Below are 16,139 nucleotides of genomic sequence, written 5' to 3'. Positions count from 1 at the left end.
CAGCGGTAAACATTGACACTTAACGAAACACCCATTCCTCAGTGAGTCACTAGGACGGCTGCATTGTTAGGGACCAGGGAGAGGATGCACCAGCTAAAGGGTCTTACCACACAAGCCTGGTGACTGGAATTCAGTCCCCTGGACTCATATGGGGGAAGGGGACACTGACCCCACGAGCTGTCCCTTGATCTCCATATGTGCATTGTGGTACGCATGCACCATGTGAGTTTGCACGCACACACAAACACACACTAATTAAATGAGATTTTTTAAATTTTTTTTTTTAATGAAATGAGAGAGACCCTGCCTCAAAGCAAGATGGAAGGTTGTGCTTTCCATACACTTGCTGTGACATGCACACACACACATACTCAACATACACATTACATATACAAAAGAAAAATAAGTATTGTTAAAACAATATTTAACAATAAAACTATATATGTGTGTGTGTATATATATGTATATATATATATATATATATATATATACATGATGAAATATATATATGATGAAATGGAACTATCTCCAAGACAGCCCATTATTCAAGTGAGGAAAAAACATCTTGGGGCCTTAAAATGGAGGCGAGGTAAAACTCTATAGCAACAATTTAAAAAACAATGGCCTAAGGCTGCAGATACGGCTCCATGATGAAGCATCTGCCTAGGGTGTGTCATACCCTGGGTTCTAGCCCCAGCATCGAAAAAAAGTTTTTCTATATACACATATGTGTATATGAGTGTAATCCTTTACTGATATGGCTGAATACAGTATAAGGTATAGCTGTCATTGAATTGGGCTCTGTATAATAATTAATAAGATGTTTAAATTGTGCACAACCCAAATATCAGCATCTGTGCAGTTTTACTGGTGCCCAGCTGTGCACATTTGTTACATATTGTCTGTGCTAAGTGGAAGTTGGACTCAGAGTTGAGTGGCAGTTCTTGTGGAAGCCTAGAACATGTAGTATCCTTTAAAAATGTTTTGACCTCTACTGGTGCATCCAGTTGGCGAGTTGGGACATATGTATGGCAGTTACCCGAGCTATCATAAGACAGAGTTTGAGGAGGTAGGTGGCATATAGGAGGTAGCCTGTTAAGTCTCAGGAGGTAGAATCATTGTGAGCAGCTTATCCAAGAAGAACAACCAGGAAGGAGTAAGTGAGGTTTGAACAGGTTTTGAGTGTTGGTGATGATGGGTCAGTTAAATGCGTCTAAACACGGAGGTAGACTTCAGAAGAGCCTCTGAGTGCAAGGTTTCTTTATGTCATGCCATCTGGTAGCCAGGAAGGATCCACAGGGAAGAAGAAAGTCAGGGGAATGGAGAATGTTGGAAAGGTTATTTTAGTAAGTCATGGTTTGTGGCCGCTTCTGGCGTTAAGCCAGTTCCCAGCTATCTCTTGGCAGTCCATGGATTCCAACCCAGCCAATCTGCTTCTTCGATGAGGTCAGGCTGTTCAAGGGGCAGATGTGCTAAATGCATCTTGAAGACAAGAAAGCAAATGTCAGGGAATCAAGTGATTTGTACAAGGTTGCCTAGCCAGGAAGAGACACAGGGGATCTAACCCTGGTCCTCTGTCCTGTGGTCATGAACCTGGTGCTCTCCACCATTTGCTCAGATGGAGAAATTCAGAGTGGGGTGTGTATGTGTGTGTGTGTATTATGTGCGGTGTGTGCATGTGAGTGCAGACGTGTGCTTGCTACGGTGCATACATGAAGGTCACAGGACAACTTCTGAGCATTGGTTCTCTACCTCCATCATGGGTTCCAGAATTGAGCTCAGGCCAGCAGGCTTATTATGTGCAGCAAGCATGGTTACCTGTTGCACGTCTGAGCTCCCTTCAGCCTTTTTTTTTTTTTTTTAGGTTTTTCGAGGGTTTCTCTGTATAGCCCTGGCTGTCCTGGACCTCACTTTGTAGACCAGGCTGGCCTCGAACTCAGAAATCTGCCTGCCTCTGCCTCCCGAGTGCTGGGATTAAAGGCGTGCGCCACCACGCCCGGCTGCCCCTCGGCCTTTTATATCAAATAACTGTCTGCATGCACATGGACACGCATTCAAAGGAAGAGACCGTGATGCCAAAATAATTCCGGACCGCATGCTCAGTTCTTCTATGGGATGAAAAGGAGACTAGCCCCCTGGCAACCATAGCTACAATTATCAACCCAGGAAGTCTGTGCAGAACTTGAATACCCACTTCCTGATTGGGGTAAATTGGCCCCTGTATGCTAGGAGTACAGGAAAGACAAAGAAAGCCGATAGCCCTATTCTCTGTGCCCCTCTGCAGCAAAAAGCATCTTGAACTCAAGGCACATTCTTACTGTTTACCACACTACCACCCTAAGTCTGTTTGAATATTTCTAGCAAGTTACTGCATTCCTACAACCACCCCCCCCCAAAAAAAATGCATTATCCAAAAACATGTTTCAGTTTAAGTCGATGGGTGGTTTGGCAAACAAAAGACCAAATACAAGCCAATGAGTCAAGTTTAAACCCAGTACTGAAATTAAGGGCATTCTGATGCCAAGCCGCAGTGGGTTGTGATATGCAAATAGCCTGGCTCTTTATGCAGGTTCCTCGGCCACAGTAACCTTGTTGGTGCTTTACATACTTGGTGGCCTTCCTGAGATGGAGGGGAGCCTCAGCGATCCAGGTCTTAAAACTGTCAGTGTCTGACATAGGGAGAAGGAGGCCAGCCATTGCAGGAGCAGCAAGCCAAAAGAGCAGCAACGTGACCCCCTCTGGAAGTGACTCTCAGACATGATTAGAATTGCCATGTTTCCGTATTTTTCTAACTGACTTTTGTTTTAGCCCACTTTCAGAACTAGTGGGTCAAAAACATGTTCTTTTTTTTGCTGGGGACCCAGAACCTAAACACACTGTAACATCGGTCTTAGAAATATATTTTATGTATTGAAGTCCACCGTGGATTCTAGGCTGAGCCAGTACTTATTACAGAGTGAACAGGTGAGCTGAGTTTTAAGTATGAGTTTAGTGCTCATCCAAGAATGATGCTTATGAAGCAACTGATACTATACGTGACCTAGACCTCAAACCTCCTGATTCTGTGAAAGGTCTCCAGTGCCAAGGATGACATCACCCCCTGCGACATTCTGTACACAGCAAAACGCTTCCAGTGAATACTTTTGAAGCCCTAATTTGTACTGAGCCCACGTACCAGTGTGCCTCGGCCCCTTGAGAATTGCACAGGACCTTGCCTCTGCTGCCAGGTGGTTTTTTTTACAACTACATAATCAATTGGTTGGGTTTGGTGGTGTCTAGGAGCGCTGCATATAACTTCTTAAAGGAAGCAGAACATGAGATGCTTCCTTCAAGGTTGGCCAGGATTTGGCCAGATGGAGAGGCAGGCAGAAGGCTTTACAGGAACAAAAGGTGTGTGCAGAAACCTGGACGTGGGAGAGGACAGAAGCGAAGGAGAGTGGAGTAGGTTTGAGGTTGAGGGCATCACATTCAGCCTCACAGGGGCATAGGGAGAGGTGGGGCATTCTGGAGTAAATGAGACCATGCTGGAAGAATTGGGAGGCACGAGGAAGATGTGGCTGCTCAGAGCTGTACAGCAGTAATCAGAGACCCTTTGTAAGTTCCGAAGTCACTGAGATAGTTGTAAGGTGGAGAGACAGGTCTCTCTTGGCTGAGGATACAACTAATTCATATAAACTTGGCCCTCCTCACCATTTTTAACTCTCTTAATTCAAGAGCTGTTTCACTCGCAAATAATATTTACCTGATCTTGACACGCCTGGAGATTATTAATGTGGCTGGGATTTTTTTCTTCTTACAACCTGCCAGTGTTCAGGCTCAAAGACGGGACAAAACTTTCCAGGTATGTGACCTGTGTTATCCATTGAATAAATAAGGATCTTGGAAGTACACAGTACTCGGTGCGGCAGAGGTGCTGCCTAATGTAACTGAAGGCTTGTTATAAATGATAACAGTGCCTTCCAGTGGACACCCAGCTTGGGCACTGAGCACATGACACATAGCTTGGGTTTCCTTTCTCTGCTTTTGATCAGGCTGGCAGAATTTCCATGCAAGGTATGGAGAGCCTCCTCCTAGGAGATGGAAGAATGTAGACGTAACTCTATCCTGTTCTCTTGCTGTTTGCTTGTTTGTCTTTAGACGGGGTCCCTATGTTAGTCAGGATGGCCTTGAACTCACAGAAATCCACCTGGTCTGCCTCCCAAGAGCTACTATTAAAGGGGTGTGCCATCACACCCAGCCAAGACACAAATATATTCTTATATAGCCTTTGTGAGAGAGGGTTTCTCTGTGTAGCCTTAGCAGTCCTGGAACTGGCTCTGTAGACCAGGCTGGCCTCAAAACCCAGAGATCTGCCTCCTAAGTGCTGGGATTAAAGGCATGTGCCACCACACTCAGTCAAAACACAAATACATTCTTATATAGTCCTAACAATATCTCAAGAAAGAAAGAGAGAGAGGATATACATGGTCAACCTCCATTTGGATTTGATCTTTTAAACTGACAGGAAGCAGAAGGTGCTATTTTTACCAATACTTCTGAAGGCTTGATTGTCAGCATCCCTGTAGAGGTGGGGCTTGCTTGCCCTTCAGCGAGTGTTTGAGTAAGTGACTTCCTCTTTAGTCCTCTGTGCAGCCCCTGGAGGACCACTCGGACACTGGGTGACCTCTAACCTGGAAGTTCATGCTATCTAGAGTCATGTCATTTGACTCTCATGAAGGATTTGATCCCAAGCAGCAAAGCATTCAGGTCAACTCTTTCCAAATCCCTTCCAGAAATAATACTCTTTGACTCTCAAAGACAAATGTGTGTGTGTGTGTGTGTGTGTGTGTGTGTGTGTGTGTGTGTGTGTGTATTAATCCAAGTACATGTGGAGTGACAGGCATGAAGTAGGCAGGGGTGAAATAGTAAACCTGGGTCCCTGGGTTTTGAGGGAGAGCTTCTGATTGGACAAGCAGCAATTATGTGAAGGTCATGGAAGCTGTGCATTAAGCAACAGTGAAGGGTGAGGAGGGTTGCTTTTCATGTAAGTTGTTTGGGGTGATTTCTCTGAGCTGCATCTGGGCATCATTTGAACTAAGACCTGGGGGATGAGATAGAGCCAAGCATGTAAAGATATGCAAGAGACAAACCCCACCACTGGGAAGGAACTTCACCTGACCAAGGAATGCAGGTGGGCTGTACAGCAGGGACAGAATGAACTCAGGGGCCACTGTACAAAAAGGCTGGAGAAGGGCAGGACGTAGGTCCAGGGGGACCTTGTCAGTGGTGAAAAGGAACCTGGGGATTTTCCCACATGCAGAGGAAAGGCATCTGAGGATTTTGAGTAGGGAAGTGACATATTGTTTAAAACATGAGTGCTAGGCTAGCAAGATGGTTCAGCTGGTAAGGCACTTGTCACCAAGCCTGATGAATCCAGTTCGGGAGCCGACATATAGGTAAAAATGAACCAAACCAACTCTCGCATGGTATTCTTTCATGTCTACTCCCATATGATGTGTGTGTGTGTGTGTGTGTGTGTGTGTGTGTGTGTGTGTGTGTGTGTGTTAATAAATGTAAGTGCTATACAGATGAATTGCAGAGGAAACCTGTTTTTCAGTAAAGAATGATAGGAGGGAAATTGCTTTTGCCGAGTGACTCTCCAAACATCACACCAAACTCTGCGTGATATGCCCGAGATTTGCTACATAGTTTCGCTCGCTGTTGGGGTAACAGCGTGCAACTAGACTTTTCTCCAAATCCATCATCTCCAAAACCAGCATGAGCCGGGGCTGAAGGGCAGGATGTGGTTTGGACATGTCGCCACCACCTCCTCCCTCCAGTAGAAAAGCTTCATGCCTTCATTGCACAGTGACACCCTGCACGCAATGGCAGATCCCCACACTGCCCACTCACAATGACACCATGGCCCCCAGGGGCAGCCTCGAGCATGACTCCCTGTTCCCCTACACCTCTGCCTCTCCTTCAGCACAGCCACAAATTACTGGCACCTGAGCTAAAATTTGCCCAGCAGCAAACAGCTACTTCCAAACAAGACATTTTCCTCTACTCCTTTCCTTGTGGCTAAGGGCAAAGGATGTAGTTGGCTCAGTCCTCTTGGTAAACAAATTACTGGATACAAATCCACTCTCTGGGGCAAACAGCTCTCTTAGCAACAGAAATGGTAGACAGATTCAGCCCTTCATCGTTAATATCACATGACATTATCTGCTGGTTCTTAGCAGTAGAGTTGTATTGGAGTAAGAGGTAGACTCCTTAGGTAACCCAAAACCATTGCCTCTTCCTAAATATGTTCATAATATTGTTCTGGACATTATTTCGCCTCAGCGTGGAAGCTGGTCACCAGTCATAGCACACTGTTGATATAAGATTTCCAGATTCTTTGCAGATGATAATAAGTCATGACGTTGCTGCAATTGTTAGAATAAAAGTTGGCCCTATGTGGCAAATTATTGATCCTCCAAATACGTATTCTCAGTTAGACATATCTGAACTTGAGTCTTAACTCACTGATTTCCTGCTGCAGCTTAACTGCTCTGAGCCTTAGTGTCTTCATTTGTCAAATGGGAAACTTAACCTCTTTGTCCATTGAAAATTGAGACCAGACAGATGAACTGTGTGGCACCATCTCTGCACACAGTAAATATCCATCGTTTTTAGCAAAATACGGCTTCATGGTTGAAGCATCTCTGCAAGTCATGACGTGTATCAACAGAGAGCTACTAAATGCACCACAAATATAATAGCGATGTCAGAGGAATGTTAAAGTCTGAGTGCATCCAGTTGACAACACATACAGTTGAAATATAGTCTTTAAACAAGCTATATTTTACCTTAGTACTTCCCTATGTTCTGCCTGGCAATAATTTTACCTAGCTGTCTTTTCTGTATTATGATAAAACACTGTGATAACGCTAAGTATGTTCTTGGTACCTGGCACTTTGTGAGGGCTTGATGATCTATTTGATCTTCACAACAATTCTTAAGGAAGTGGTATCATTATACAAAATTTATAGATAGGAAAAACTGAAGCCAGTAGTTTGACTCTGGGACCTTCACTTATACTCTCTATGATATATATTGCAAGGGACCCCAGGACCACATCTGGCCCTGCATTTATTTTTATAAATAAAGTTTTATTGTTACACACAAGTGTACACATTGATTTTCATATTGTCTAGGGTTGCTTTTGTGCTACAACAGCAGGTCATTTTCAGTGTAAAGACTGTATGACCCACAAACCTTGAAGCAGTTACTACTTGGGGGCCAGGTATGGTGGTGCATTCCTTTAACCCTAGCCCCAGGGGAGGCAGAAGCAAGGGGATCTCTTTGAGTTTGAGCCAGCCTGGTCTACAGTGTGAGTTCCAGGACATCCAGGGCTATTACACAGAGAAACCCTGCCTCAAAACAAAAAAAAAAAAAAAAAATCAAAAACCCAGTTCCTATTTGGCCCTGTAGAAAGTTTGCCTACTCCAGCTGTCAACCTTAAACTTCTTTAAGAGACTGGCACCGGGGAGAAGAGTAATTTTAATAGTGATCATAACACTTTATGTTTGCAACAGTAAGTTTTGGTTTTCTCAATATCTCACTTGATTCTCATTACAGTCCTAGAGGTAGTCTTTTGTTGTCGCTGGTTTGGTTTGTATTTCCTGTAGGTAGCCTTTTTATTGACATTTAGAAACCCCACAACAAGCTAGATGACTAGACAGTAAACTCCATGAGTCTGGGGATCGCGCGCTCTGCCCTTCCCTGTCATCTGTCTCAGTGCTACAACAGAGTGGACACAGAGATTCTTGCTAAATGAATGACGGTTGTAAAGGTCACCCAGACAGAGAATCCGATTCTCCTGTTCCAGGGCCCCACAGCTGCCTAGCAATGAAAGCGGGGACTTTCCCTGAAGATAGGGTGAAACAGAGATGAGATTACATGTCACCCTCCTGTCACTTGCCAGTGTGCTGCTCTATCCCTCTCCCTCCTCAGGTAACGAAGATAATAAGTTCAGCCCAAAGAGCTCTTTGCTGCTCCTAAACAGAGCCCGCAGAGCTTTCTTTGATGCACAGTCAGGGCCTGTTGCAGAGGCTTTTTATCTTTTTTTTTTTTTCCCTTGTGATGGGTGCCCTTTGAGATGGGATTAAGACTGACACTCTGGGGAGCAGTGGTCACATGGCACCCACGTTTTAGATGCATTTCTGGCTGATCGAAGGCTGGCCCCTGCCTCAGCTCCTACCCAAGGATGAGTCATGGTGCTCAGCCGCCTGCCCTGCAGGAGTAGGCTCCAGACTGCCAGGCTTTTGTTTTCTTTCATCTCGCTTTATGCTAGTCATGTGAGGCTCTGGGCATTAATAAACCATTGGCCTGGCCTTCTAGAGCCTGCTGCTGTTGCTCAGGGAGAAAATGAAAGGTTCGTGTTCTTTTTCCACTGTCATGTGCTGATTGGTGGCAGAACTGAACTAGGCGGGCACAGAGCCCTGCGGTCACTATGCATGGACAGAGCCTCCCCCACCCCACCCACCCCACATCCCCGGGCGTGTTTTGATGTCTACCCTGTCAGCATCACTCTTGTCAGCTCCTGACTTCTAAGTTTAGGTCTCCAGCACTAAGCACAATACAGCAGTGTCTCCTCCTCCTCCTCCTCCTCGTCCTCCAAGTCAGGAGGACACACCACCCCATGCCCATGTAAAAGATACCACATCTAGCATGAGGGCATTCAAGGCTTAGAACTTTTTGTTTCCAATTTAAAGTAAAATTATGTTCCAGGAACTAGGTCTGTCTGTGTTTGACAAGGGCCCAAAGGGCTCAATAAGGACAAATGTTTTAAATAAGGGCCTGGGACACGGAGGTGCTCTAAACCACCTAGGGCCATGGTTCTCCACCCTCATAATGCTGCAAACCTTTAATACAATTCCTCATCTTGTGGTGACCCTCAACCCATAGAATTATTTTCGTTGCTACTTCCTAACTGTAATTTTGTTACTGTTATGAATTGTAATGTAAACATTTTTGGAGATAGAGGGTTGCCACAGGGTCATCACCCATGGGTTGAGAACCGCTGATGTAGGGCATGGGTCCAAAGCGAATCCCCTGAAATCCGGCTTTTGTGTTCAGTTCTTATGTTCCCATTCAGTTGTGGTTTTGTAGTGCAGAGTTTTAGATTGTTCTGTTTCTTCCCTCTTCTGCCTTGATTCCAGTATCCAATATAGTATATACATAATACCAATACGGTATTATAATTTCTTTTCTTTTTGTTTGGCAATAATGGAAGTAGTAGAAATTAGCATAGGCCCTTGTCAAACAAACCAAACTTACCTGGCATCTAATTAACACCAGGCCCTTGGGTAGGGGTTCTGTGCATACTCTTTCATTGAAAGCTCACCACCTCAAAGACCCTGAATATTATTCATAGAAATGAAGAACCCAGATAGCAAAATGCATTTAGTGGCATGCCCTTAATCACAGAGCTAAGAATTTATCAAATCAAGACTCTATTGCATGGGCTGGTTGAGATAACTTAGCCAGTAAGAGTACTTGCTGCTTCTAGAGGACCCAGGCTTAGTTCTGACATCCATACGGTGGCTCACAACTGTCTGTAACTCCAGTTCCAGGGGATCCAATGTCCTCTTTTGGCCTCCATTAGCACAAGGCACAAACGTGGTATACTGACACACATAAAGCTTTCAAAAGAATTGTATCAAAGCTGACAGATACTAGGATTCTCCTTTGAGCCTCTGAGGAGAGAGAGGTAGACTCACTATACACCCTGTTTCTCTTCCTTAGCATCTTTCTATTAAAAAAAAAAGGTACCTGCAGCAAAGGAGTCTACTAATCAGGCAAGTTTCTTGAACATGAGAAGCAGGTACTGTCTAAAAAAGACTCATCCCTTCCTTGGGACATGCACATGGTCACCAAACATGAACCCGAATGTGTCCTGAGAGCAGTCGGTGCCAGTGGACAGAGGTTCAGGTCAGGACAAGAACAGATCCCCTTGGGGTGATTATGCAGAGCTCTGGTGTTCACAGGTCATGAGAGGTTCTGTTCCCTTTGGAATAGTGTCAGCTCTCCTTTCTGAAGTGGGCCAAATACAATGGATCAGCCCTGGCTGAAGCCCAAACCCTTTATATATAGAAGAAAAAAAGGAAAGCAATTAAATATTCAGCCTGACTCCTGGTTTTGAATTACCCCCATTTGTCTTTCACTCTGAGCATCTGCCTTTTATTGCCTCTCTGAGCATCTGCCTTTTATTGCCTAGTGGCCTCTCTCTCTCTCTCTCTCTCTCTCTCTCTCTCTCTCTCTCTCTCTCTCTTTCTCTCTCTCTCTCTCTCTCTCTCTCTTTCTCCTCCCCACCCCCATCTGTCTGTATCTGCATGTCATGTGACTCAAAAGTGAAGATTAGGTTTAAAAAAAAAAAAGAAATCTCTGTAGTCTAAGCCTGGCAACTTCTATTTTTATCCACAGCTGTTGGAGCTGATAGCAAAGTCACAGCTCACATCCCTGAGTGGCATCGCCCAAAAGAACTTCATGAACATTTTGGAAAAAGTGGTACTGAAAGGTGAGCACCCCACACACACCTCAGCCCTTTTCCTAGGTGTGGGAATAGGCAGGTGGGTTGTCTCATCACGTAGCATGTCACTAGGTTTAAAGGAGTATAAGCCTAGAGAAGTGAGTCATGGCGGCTGAAGTCAGGAGTACCTGCTTCCAGCTCAGAAAAGATGTGCCATCCATGCCCTTGGCAAAGACCAAGCACACTGCCCCTTGTCATTTCTTTAGGGTCATATGTTTTCCCTGCTTCAAGTTTGACTGGCTTCTCAATGAGGACACAAACCCTGCCCTTCATGGTGGAGTTTCTATAGCCCCAGGAAATGGAGCTGTGTGCAAAGCAGAATCCAGGCATAGACTGTTTGAACTGGAGGGGACCTTAAGACCTCTGGGTCAGCTGAGTCATTTCAGACATAGGGGAACTGAGGCACATGAGAAATGATTGTCTAGAGAAGTGACAGACAAGGTTAAAACCCAACCATCTGAACCCCCAAAATGCAGTCTTCTACTCATCTAAAAAGATGCTATCTGCTGAACAAAAAAACCCCCACCACTTTCTGATCAGGTGGACACTTGGCACTGGTGGAGCAATAGAAACAGAAAAGAGTTCTTTAGAAACCCGGGAGAAGGGAACAAAGAGGGACCCAGATGGCAGAAACTCTACCCACTAGCCGAGGATAGAATTAACACTGGTGAGAAAGAAAGACACAGGCAGTGCCCAGTAACAGGAGCCCACAACGAAGAAGAAAAGCCCACTTGTAACATGCCTGGCTTCAATAACTTAACTTTGATTTTCTTTTTCCCCCCACCCAAGTTCTTGAAGACCAGCAAAACATAAGACTTATACGGGAACTTCTCCAGACTCTCTACACATCCTTATGCACACTGGTGCAGAGAGTCGGCAAGTCTGTGCTGGTGGGCAACATTAACATGTGGGTGTATCGGATGGAGACCATTCTACACTGGCAGCAGCAGCTGAATAGCATCCAGATCAGCAGGGTAAGTGCAAGCGCCCGCCACCTGCCACCTGCCACCCCCCACCCACCGTGCAGTGGTTTCCTCCACTTAGACACTGAGTAGAAAGTCCAAGGCAACATAGTCTACTCTGGTGATGCAGGAGCTAATTGCTTCTGATTTGATGCCTCATCTTGGAGGGTGCTATGAGGGGCATCCTGATAGAGGGGAGTGGGAAGAAGAACTTGGCAGAAGAAGGTAGAGGAAACGTGAAGCCTAACAGCCAACTGGGAGCATCATGCAGAACACTGTTGGGGGCAGGGTGCTGGCCATCCTGCTGAAGTCTTCAGTGTGGCTTGGGTGAGCTCTCATCTCCTCAAAAAGAATGAGCTTTTTGTGTATTGGGGGGATGCTGCCGTCAATGCAATCATACCCAGAAGACAGGCTTGGAGAACTGGTACTGCCAGCCTTTTAAAATTTTAGTTCCATGTATTGGTAGTGAGGACAAGGGATGTCTTTGAATCAAGCCTGGACGTACATGTAAGAAAATACTGATCAAGATTCACTCAGAGCCTGTAGACTATAGGCATATGGCTACATACATCAGATGTTTGTTTTGGCTTTCCAAATTAAATACTCGTTGTTGGTTCCCATTGTCTTTATGGTGAGAGGGAAGGCTGAGACACACAAACCTGTGACTGCTGCTGGTGTAATCTCAGCCTCCCCGATGGACAGGCACACTCAGGACCTCACGGAACACTTTGCTGACTTATCTAATCACACACGCTGAGCTGGTTAAGTGGTTTCCGGGACCCATACAGTTTGGAACTGTACCATGTGTCAGGTGAAGGTGACATGCAGAAAACCCCACGACCTCTTGTAAATAATTACCTTGCCATGTGATAGTTCCAAAAAAGCATCCCCTATGTACAACTAATGATTTTTTTTTCTGGATCTTAGTTTCTTAAAGTCTGAAACACAGGGAATAATAGAAACCTCTACGTGGCTTCCAAAGAGTCACTTAGGCTACAAACCCACACTTGTGCACACCCACATCCCCACGTACAGGCACACACATGCACGTGCCTGCAGACACATGCATGCAAAGAGCAGAGCCCAAATGTAGGTCACCTTTCAGAAATTATCCCCACTGTTATACTGTTTTTAAGAAAATTAACCCCACTGTTATATTAAGAAAATTAATCATGTATTATGAGCAGTATAATTTAATAATTTATTCCAGTCTCTCTCCAGACTATAGACATAGCTTAACAATGTACATTTAAAACCAGAATTCCATTCGTCTCTCACAGAAAATTCCAGTAAACCTGTTACCTGAGTTCAAGCATTCTCTGTGGCCTGCACTGAATACTTCCTAAATTATTCCCTAAATAAAAGTCCCAGCCAGTGACAGAAATGAACAAGGCCCATTTGTTCCAATGACATCTGCCCTCTAGGGACTTTGAGCTCTGCTGCCTCTGGCCGCCTGAGATGAGTACGTCACCTATGCTGATCTCCCGTTCCTTGCACTTCTGTGACCTTTCTTCCTTAAGACCCTCCTTAGCTGGTCCCCAAACAGCCTTGAAAAGCAGCCATTGCAGTTACCATTACCCTGCACGGGATGACAGTGAAGTGGGGACCCGAGGGTTCCAGTGACCTTCTAGGCACTACACAGCAATTAGGCTAAGAGCTGACTGAAGTCAGAAGCTCAGACTGTTTATTCCTAAAATGGCAAAGTGTGCTTAGCCATCAGTGGCTTCCAAACTTTTTCCCCATCTAGTTTTCTTCCATGTATTTATCCACTGATCCAGCTTATTAAAAAAAAAAAAAAGCTACTCCTTCATCCAATGAAACAGAAGAGATCCAACACTAAAGCGCATCTCCTCCAACATCTGTGCTAGGTGTTCCAGCAGAACCCCACACTTCTCTGCACACTACCTCAGGGCCCCTGGGCTCCCAGCCGTCCTGGTCCATCCCATTCTTAAAGCCCCTATCACTCGGTCTTCTTCAGAACTGCTCTGCCTAGGTAAAATGATCTCATACACATATAGGTCTGTCTCCACCCACTGCTTTCTGATTGTCAAAGGAAAGGACACTGTCACCTCCAGCTCTGTGCCTGGCAGAGGCAGCATTTTAGTCAAAGAGGTGAATAGATTTTAGTCAAAGAGGTGAATGTGTATTTGAGGAGGCAGCCCCCCACCCCCCACCCCACCCCCGCCTGCTGAAGTACGCGTTCAGGGTTCGGAGGGACAGGATTGGAGGAGAAGATTGTCCTAAATTCTGGATGACAAGGATAAGTTAGCAACTGCAAGATATGGACGTAGTACTCAGTCTCCCCCTGTTTCACTTTCCTCATTTGGAAAATAGAGGCCATCTCATAGCCCTGTGTGAGATTTAGCATAGGCGTGAGTTTGCATAAGCGAGTCTACAGACAGCAGCTGGAACAGGGCCTAGAATGTGGTAAGCATTAATATAGATGCATTAGGTGTTATGATCAAGGGCTTGGCTGCACACACACACACACACACACACACACACACACACACACTGTAAATCCTTTCCATGTGATACTTAACTTATCTAGTAATTAATTGTAATTAAGATAAATGACTGGAATTTACTGGACACTGTGCTGAGTGTTGTCTGCATGTTATCTCATCTCTTCTACCCAGTCACATAGCAGGATACTCTATCCCTTGTTTTGGAAATGAGAAAGATCATCTTCAGTATCCACAGGGGATAGATTCAAAGACACCCTGAGGATGCCCTGGATGAAAGTATCATGCATACAGTAGCTAGTGACTGTACAATAGCCTACTCACATCCTCCTTTGCACTGCTGACCATATCTAGCCCAGTTTTAAAACCTTGTAGGGTGCTATGTACACAGGACACGAGGATAAGAAAAAGAGCTTTACACAGTCAGTTCAGATGCATTTTTTTTCTGAGTATTTTCCATCTGTGACTTAGTGAATTCAAGGATGTAGAAACCAAAAACATGGCGGCAGGCAGAGTGTAATTGTATTGAGGCCTCTACACAGAAGGCCTGGCATCATCAGACTCCAGGCTGCTCACTTTTAACTCCTGGTCCTTTCTACACTCTGTTCTTTCCTGAACCCACTAGGGGGCTCTAAGCTGTATTGTTCTGAGAGCAGTAAAGAAGAGCGTCTAACATAAATCCCCAGCTCTTAAGGGGCTTGGTGGCTCAGGCCTGTAATCTCAGCACACTTGGGAAGTGCAGTCAGGGGAATGGGAAGTTTAAGGACATTCTCAACTACCTAACAACCTTGAAGCCAGCCTAGGCTGTAAGATCCTGGGGGGGAATGGGAGGGAAGAGAGGGAAGGGAGGGAGGGAGGAGAAAATGAGAACACTCTACTTCAGTCAGGACTGTATTTTTATATTTGTCAGAAAGAGAAGTATGTTAATCCATGAAAATATTCAAGCGTCTTTCATAGTCAGTGCTTCCTCTTTTCCTGAGTCCTGCCACCATTGCCCCAGCATAGAACCTTGTTTGCCTTAGAAATCTTCATATCGAATTCTTTCAAGCCAATTTTTATTGGCAGACATAATTTATATAATGAAGGATGAAGGACAAAATTAAGAGCCCTGGTTTGTAGGAAAAATAAGATATAATTATAGAGCTGTGGGCAAAGCAGTGTTTTGGAAAATGGGAGCTGGGATAGGCACAAACGGAGTCTAGCCAAATGCTCGACTGGGGCTGCAGGAGTGACGTGTGTTTCCTTTTATATGTTTATATTCAAAAGGAAGAAGGCATGCAAGCAGTTAACCATTTATCAGGAGTAAGGGCTTGGCTTGAGGTCTGGGCAAGGGTTTTGGAAAAGTTCAGGTTTGAAAATCTGACAGAGCAAACTCTGCCAAGCAAGCGTGCCTTTAATGGGAGTTAATGTAATAATTGGCCTGGGAGTTTTAACCAAAAAAGTAGAGGCTTTGAAGTGCTGGAAACAAAAAGAAAATCCCATGGCAGTTTTATTAGCTCATATGATCAACAGCAGATGATAAACGACAGATAGGTCGAGGGCTTTCTGCAGTCATACCAAGTCCTGAACATTGCAAACAATTGAAAGTTCAGCCCAACAGCCTGGGGTATAAGAGAGCTGTAAAAGCTGTCAGGTCACAGGCACTTCTGAAGAAACAGGAGGCCTGAGTCCACTGCAGGATCAGCATTAGTATTCTAAGCACAGGCTTTGGGAGCTGGAGAAACTGAGACCCAGGCTCCTCGGGATGCCATTTGGATCTGCTCTTTGCCCATGTGACATCCCTCCCCTGTGACATCCCTCCCATGACACGTCTAGTCTTCTCACAACCCTGTCAAGTCCCTCTGTGGCCCATCTTCCCACTAGTACCTGTCCTGCCTGCCAAGGGACTCAGATGATTGCCAAGACTAACCCACATTGGGAATCGCAGTGAGCCTGGTACCAAGAAAACCCTGGCTGGCTCCCATGTGCTTGGGCTCTGCTCTGCTTCCTACAGTTTCTCCCCCAGAAATCTGATGAAAAAATAATCCCTATTCCCAGAGCATTGCTTTCCCCTGTGCAGCTCTGCACCTGGGCCACACTGAATGAGGGAGGGGCCCTCTTTGTGCTAGACTAGTCCCCAAGGCCTGCAAGCTACACCTGCCTTCAGGGCTGTAGGTC

The 16,139-nt window shown here is 45.3% G+C and overlaps 1 protein-coding gene across 1 annotated transcript in view; it reads left to right on the top strand.

Moving 5' to 3' along the window:
- Window positions 1-16,139, top strand: part of Fbxo32 (F-box protein 32) — a 39,014-nt gene that overhangs the window by 12,079 nt on the left and 10,796 nt on the right. Inside the window, exons 5-6 of the mRNA NM_026346.3 lie at window positions 10,450-10,543; window positions 11,345-11,529. Coding sequence (NP_080622.1) covers window positions 10,450-10,543; window positions 11,345-11,529 — 279 coding nt within the window. The remainder of the gene's footprint in view (window positions 1-10,449; window positions 10,544-11,344; window positions 11,530-16,139) is intronic.

Source organism: Mus musculus, chromosome 15 (assembly GCF_000001635.26).
Source record: "Mus musculus strain C57BL/6J chromosome 15, GRCm38.p6 C57BL/6J".
NCBI lineage: Eukaryota > Metazoa > Chordata > Mammalia > Rodentia > Muridae > Mus > Mus musculus.
The sequence above is the reverse complement of the archived record's forward strand: the minus strand, read 5'-3'. Positions and strand labels throughout refer to the sequence as shown.